This window comes from Leucoraja erinacea, chromosome 28 (genome assembly GCF_028641065.1).
Source record: "Leucoraja erinacea ecotype New England chromosome 28, Leri_hhj_1, whole genome shotgun sequence".
Lineage (NCBI taxonomy): Eukaryota > Metazoa > Chordata > Chondrichthyes > Rajiformes > Rajidae > Leucoraja > Leucoraja erinaceus.
Genome location: NC_073404.1, coordinates 8633064 through 8639781, shown reverse-complemented (window position 1 = coordinate 8639781; position 6718 = coordinate 8633064). Strand labels below are relative to the sequence as shown.

Below are 6718 nucleotides of genomic sequence, written 5' to 3'. Positions count from 1 at the left end.
TCTTTAAACACTGCATCCCAATTACTGATCTTTGATGAGTTGCGTCATAAATTGTTGAATTTGATGTTGAATCCTGAAGGCTGCAAGTGAGGTGCTGTTCCTTGAGCTTGCATTGAGCTGCACTGGAACATTGAGAGAAGCCAAGGACAGAGATGGCTAAAGTGTGAGCAATAATTATTACAGCACCTCTCCCAACCTCATGGAGGATGCCCAGAAAACCCTCCGCATCACAAGTTTCCTTTATGAGAACCCTTGACAACATTTGACAAGAATTATTGTTTCTTTTGCATTTTGTTTTAAATCCCGTACGGATGAATTTCTTATGGTAGTGATCTGTGAATTCTCTAAGCATGGATTTACACTACCCTAACCACTGTAACATGACTGTACACTGTACATTCAATTTTGTTCTCATCTTTACATTTATTTCTCATCTCCAAGGAGGATTTTGGTGGTGGTGGTGATGGTGGTGAATCTGTGGAATTCATTGCTGTGGAGAGAAGTCAATTGATATTTTTGAAGCAGAGATTGATAGGTTCTTGATTATTACAGTTGTCAGGGGTTATGGAGAGAAGGCAGGAGAATGGGATTGAGAGGGAAAGATAGATCTGCCATGATTAAATGGTGGAGTGGACTTGATGGGCCAAATAGCCTAATTCTGCTCCTTCAAGATATGAACCTATGAAGTTTAGTCCTTGCTTGCATGCATATCTCATTGTTAATTTCTTGTTCTTTGGCAATGTCTAGAGTGTGCTCGATAATGTTCCCCTTGATATATTTTTGTTGTGTTTTTCTAAGTTAAATATACTATATAATTGCAGATTAGTGTTGAAAAAGCTTTTCCTTTCAACGGCTAGTACTTTTAGCTGTTCTCCCCCTCCTATTCCTGCAGCTGTTTTAAACCCAAGATTCGCCATCGATGGTGAGTAGGAGAGTTTGGATGTCATGTTGCAGCTGTACAGATTAGGCCACACATGAATGATTATGTGCAGTTCTGGTCACCACACTATACAAAGGGTTTGGTATTGTTAAAAAGAGTGCAGAAGAGATTCAACGGGATGTTACCTGGAATTGAGGGCTTTAGTTACAAGGAGAGATGGGATGGATTGAGTTTGTTCTCACTGGAGCACAGCAGGCTGAGGATTAGCCTTATACAGCTTCATAAAACTACGGGATGCTTTGATAGAGTAGATGGCCATTGTCTTTCTCAAGGGCAAGGGAGTCCAAAACGAAAGGACAAAGATTTAAGGCGACATGAAAAAAAGTTTAAAGGAGACCTGAAGGGCAAGTTTTCATACTGAGTGTGATGAGTTTATAGAACAAGCTGCCAGAGGAGTGGCAGAGGCAGATATAATCATAGCATTCAAAAAAAGCATTTGGAGAGGTTAAAAAAGACACACATTACTGGAGTAACTCACAAGGTCAGGTGGCATCACCGAAGAACATGGATAGGTGACGTTTTGTGTCGGGACCCTTCCTCAGACTAATTGTAGTATGTGGGAGATGTGTGGGGTAGGACCAAGCCTGGATACAGGTGAGATAGGCTTGGTCGGCAGATGTTTGAACAATGTCCAGAGATGAAAGGACAAAAAGTGCGTGATAGGGTGATAAGGATGGAAGATTTGTGAAATGTGAAGCCAGAGGAAGGAATATGGGTGGAAGGGAATGGGGGGGGGGCAGGAGAAATGAGTGCACACCAAGGTGGGGCACAGGGTAGAGAAAATAAATAACGGGAGGAGGAAGGGTGGGGTTGTTTGTGGGTTAGTTACCTAAAATTGGAGCATTCAATGTTCACACCATTGTAAACCACCCAAGCGGAATGTGAGATGCTGTTCCTCCAGTTTGTGTGTGGCCTCACTCTGGCCATGGAGGAGGCCCAGGGCAGAGAAGCCAGTGTGGGAATTGGAAGACGAGCTAAAATGGTTAGCGGCCATGTGAGCAGATGATAGAGACAAAATGCTGGAGTAACTCAGCGGGTCATGGCATCACCTCTGGAAAAAAAGGAATAGGAGACGTTTTGGGTCGATGCCCTTCTTCAGACCTTGTCATCTGCAGTTCCCTCAGACACGTTTGGACAGGTGTACGGTTTGGAAATGAATAGAGAAGGCACATGGGCCCAAACGCATTCAAATACCTCGGGATGCTGAATGAAATTCAAGTTGTTGTGTAACAAGGTTGTGGGGGAAAGGCGGTTGTCTGCCACCACTAGATGTCCCTGGCCCTGCTCTAACGGGAGGCTCTTCTGGTGTGTTTACAAAACCCAATTTCCTGGCGAGTCAATATTTAGTTTTTATTCCTGGATCGATGTAATCTGTTATTGGTCACGGAACTTGGGTTTTTGATTCAGAGGAGATGTGAAATAGATCCAGCGATCCAACAATCACACAGTTCCCAGGTAACTGGGATTCTATATTTAAAACGGCCCCGTGTTATTCACCTTGCGGCCGGCTATGAACAACACACACGGGCCAGATAACAATGCATGGGGCAAGGTACAAGACCAGGCAGGGTAACTTTCTCAACTTTTGCCGGCTTTTGTGTTTTTTTTTTGTTTGTTTTTTTTTTTTGCAAGGAATTATTGTGTCCTACTGAGGTGCCCGAATCTCACGCGTTCAGAGCGCAGTCCGAGCTCAGTCACATCACATGCCTCAGCCCGGGGAATTCGCTGGTGTTTTTCAACGTCTTCAAGCGCTTGATGTGCGTGGACAAAATGTCACAAGTACCGCAGGTAGCGGAGATGGCCGGGTCTTTCTTTACATCTCTGATCTAGTCCGGTGTCCACCTCCCCCGACACATTTGAGAATCCTCGGTACATTTCACTTTTCAGTCTCCCCCCCCCCCCACCCTCCCTCCTTAAATTCGGATGAATATTGACTGGGGCGGTAAACGGGCCAGGGACTGGGCTCTGAGCGCTGAGATCTCGCCGATGGGACGAGGTGTGTATGTGTGTGTCTTTTTATACCAAGCGGACGCGTCCATCACCCCTTATAAGGCAAAGCCTGTTATTTCTCCCCTTCTACCAGGCGCCGTTTGCACGTCAGTCCCCTCCTCTGACTGAATTAAACATTTCAACATTGAACAGTAGCTTGGCACTCCGGGGAACGCGTGTTAGTAACAGGTTTAGATTTTATATAGAATATATATACACACATCTTTTTTTTATTTTTTTTTTTTTTTTTAACAAGGAGAAAGAATTTGGGCTGTTTGGGTCCCGACCTCTACCCCCTCCCCCCTCCCCCCTGCTTCTCCCCTTTCTCCCGCGCTGTGAACACTTCCTCCCCCCGGGTCGAACCCCCTCAGTAAGCCGGGCTCACTGCGTCTCCTCCTGTCGGCTGCCGGCGCTCTCTCTCCCCCCCCCCCCCACCCCCCCATCCCCCCCCCACCCCACACTCTTCCTCCCTCTCTCTTTTATCCCAAGCACTCAGGATGCGGAGAAGCTCGTTTAGGGTATTTGTGCAACCGCCCAGGACTCGTTTCCCTCGCCCGGATCGTTGCTAGTTCGAGGCGATTATTCCACAAAGCGCTAACTTTCCTTCGAGCGACACAGGGACGAAAATGAGTAGGAAAGGTAAGCTTCATTTGTCACTTTGATTTTTAATTCAACGGATTAAAACAAAAATAGAAAAGCTGTTCAATGATGGAACTGTCGTGTGATTTTGTAGTTATATCAACAGAGAATTAAATACATGAGATATTCATATATATTTATATATATATATATATGCATACAATACGTAACATTTATTAAATATAACAAGGCTCGCCGCAGTGCGAGTTCTTAAGATTGTGCAGAACGATTCCTATATATTTAGTGAGAGAATGCGGACTCGTAATATAAGTTTTTGAGCTGCCATTCACAAGCTGCTAATTGAAAGCCGCTGATTGCAACCTTATTGATGTTACACAGTCGCGATTTTATTATAAACAATTCTTGTTTGATTTGAAAGGTCAAAGCCTTCAATGGTACTGATTTTCTTTTTTGGTTGAGATATACCATCTCTTATTTTCACCAACCATCTCCCCCCAGAGTTAGATGACAAGCTCTCGGCTACTCGTACATGGTTGCAACCAGATAACCATAACTGATAACCAAGCCACATTTTTACCTGGGTTGGTTTTTTCTCCCTTTGTTTTATAAATAGCTGCTTGTTACTTGACATCTGGTTTAGTTTCTAAGGGAAAAGCACACTTGGTAATTACTAACTTCCAAGTTGTTTTGTGTGTGTGTGTGTGTGTGTGTGGGGGGGGAGTCAGGATTTCTACCAGGGAATATCTCATTTCAGTTAATATTTGGGATGTATATACTGTGCCCGTCTATGTTGGTGTTGTCTATTGCCTAAGCGCTGATCTGCTATTCTCTGTTATCGAGCGCCTTCAGCGGTTATAATGCTGAAAGAGGATTAGGTGGATAAAACTTGGTGTCATGCTGTGTGTGTGTGTGTGTGTCAAAAAAAAAAACACCGCTCATCTCGCGAAACCCGAACCTCACTGCAACCCCGCTAGACTCAATGAGACGCGCAACCCGAGGAGGGGGGAGTGGGGGGGGGGGGGGGGGGGGGGGGGGGTAGTGGGGCAACGACTGTAACATAATAAACAAACGCATGGTTCTTCCAAAAATAACATCACCCGGGTCGATGAGCCGCCGGCCCCTCCCTGATCCCGCGCCTGAAACACCTCGAGGAAACCGGGTCTGTTTGTGTGCCGGCCGGAGAGTTGAACTCGACGTGTTGTTAAATATTAACAGAAAATGCATAGATAACTTTACATAACTGTGTCTCCGTCGCAGCCTCTGTACATTCCAGCGCAGTATGCAGGGGGCAGAGGGTTTTTTTTGGTGTGTGTGTGGAACTGTGTGCGTGAGTGTAAATGTGTGTGTGTGTGTGAATGTGAGTGTGTATGCGTGTGGGTGTGTGTGTGTGTGTGTGTGAATGTGAGTGTGTGTGTGTGTGTGAGTGTGAGTGTGTATGTGTGTGTGTGTGTGTGTATGTGGGTGAGTGTGTGAGTGTGTGTGTGTGTTTGAGTGTGAGTGTGTGTGTTTGAGTGTGTGTGTGTGTGTGTGAGTATGTGTGTGTGTGTGTGAGTATGTGTGTGTGTGTGAGTATGTGTGTGTGTGTGTGTGTGTGTCAGTGTGTGTGTGTGTGTCAGTGTGTGTGTGTGTGTGTGTGTGTGTGTGTGTGTGTGTGTGTGTGTGTGTGTGTGTGTGTGTGTGTGTGTGTGTGTGTGTGTGTGTGTGTGTGTGTGTGAGTGTGAGTGGGAGGGAGGGGACGTAATTATCTGATTCCGTGTCGCTTACACTTTTGGACACATGATTCGCTTCTATTTAAAGCTCGCTCGGCGTTAAATGTAACATGGACCAAATGCCTCCATCTCCCGCCCCTCCCATTTCAACCATGCCTCGCCAACACCCTCGCGGAAAACGGGATGGCAATCGTCGTCTGTGGAAATACTTCTGAGTCTCGAATTGTGATCTCGGATGTCTGCATTTAATTCAAAGACCCTGGATAAAATGGGGGGCGCGGGGGGGACGTGTGTGACACTGCATCATCGGCGAGGAGCTCATTAAAATCATAGCTACTGGAGTGTCGGTACTAGTTACCGGGTCAACGACAGAAGCACATTGTAACTGCAGGCAGGGCTTTCATGCCTCAGTATCAGGCAGGACTGGGGCGTATCATTGCCACCCCCAACGCCTCTCCGCTAACCCACTTACCCCACAGTGTGTCTTGTGGAGGGACTGGTATTTGCTACATCCTACAGTCAGCTACATTCACCAAACAACAAATAACACAACTACCTCTTAGTTGCGGCATTTTCAACACTGGAAACGTGTACAAAAAAATAACTCTCATCTTAAACCTTTGCCGGAGAGAATTTGCCAAAAGAAACAAAAAGAAAATCTAAAGAGTGACGAAAGACTGGATGATGGTGGTGGTGGATGTTAAACCAATGTCTCCATCAGAACTTTTGAGATCTAAAGATAGGGGGGGGGGGGGGGGGGGGGGGGGGGGCGAGGCACATCGATAAACTCTTATTGACGACCCCCCCCCCCCCCCCCCCTCTCTCCGGTTCCTCTCCACCCAACAGTTTGCGACTTTGAATTATTCCCAAAAGGCGGATTATTCTGGATAAAAAGACAACCCGCGCACATCCCCGGCGCCAAACAATAAGGCAATGAACAAGCAACGTGAAGTTTCAATGCTCGCTGCTGAAGTGGCGGAGGGCGAGGGAAGCAGGAACCACTGTTGCCTACAGTCAAATCACCGCCTGGTAATTTCACATGATATAGAGCTGTCTCTGGGACACAAGGGCGGCGGCGAAGCCAATGGAGTTTTGATTATATGAAAGTAGAAAAAGCGGAGTTCAGCTGCTTCCAGTGCTATCAGAAAATTGAGTCTGAATCAGCGGTTCGCATCTCATCGCTGCGATTTTTCCTGTATCCTGAGCATAAACATATCAGGCTACATTCATGTTTGTTAAAGGGCGTTTCAATTGGTTTCAGATTAAAGTATTTTCTCCCTCGCTTTCTCTCCGAGTCAGTACTGCAAGCTCTGGGGTGTGAAAATCTAGATGGGAATTATACAAAGGAGGCAGAAGCAAGGAGGGACGCGGTTTTGAGTGCCTATATATAACATTGCGAACAATTTCAGGACACAAAAAAAAAATCACAGTGAGAAGATGTATGTAATTATAAATTGACTGTGGGAGAGTCTCTCGGGTG

At 46.0% G+C, this 6718-nt stretch overlaps 1 protein-coding gene across 1 annotated transcript in view; it reads left to right on the top strand.

The window, feature by feature from the left end:
• The first annotated feature begins 3363 nt into the window (after nucleotides 1-3363).
• Nucleotides 3364-6718, top strand: part of rtn4rl1b (reticulon 4 receptor-like 1b) — a 47385-nt gene continuing 44030 nt past the window's right edge. Inside the window, exon 1 of the mRNA XM_055657650.1 lies at nucleotides 3364-3568. Coding sequence (XP_055513625.1) covers nucleotides 3556-3568 — 13 coding nt within the window. The 5' untranslated portion in view covers nucleotides 3364-3555. The remainder of the gene's footprint in view (nucleotides 3569-6718) is intronic.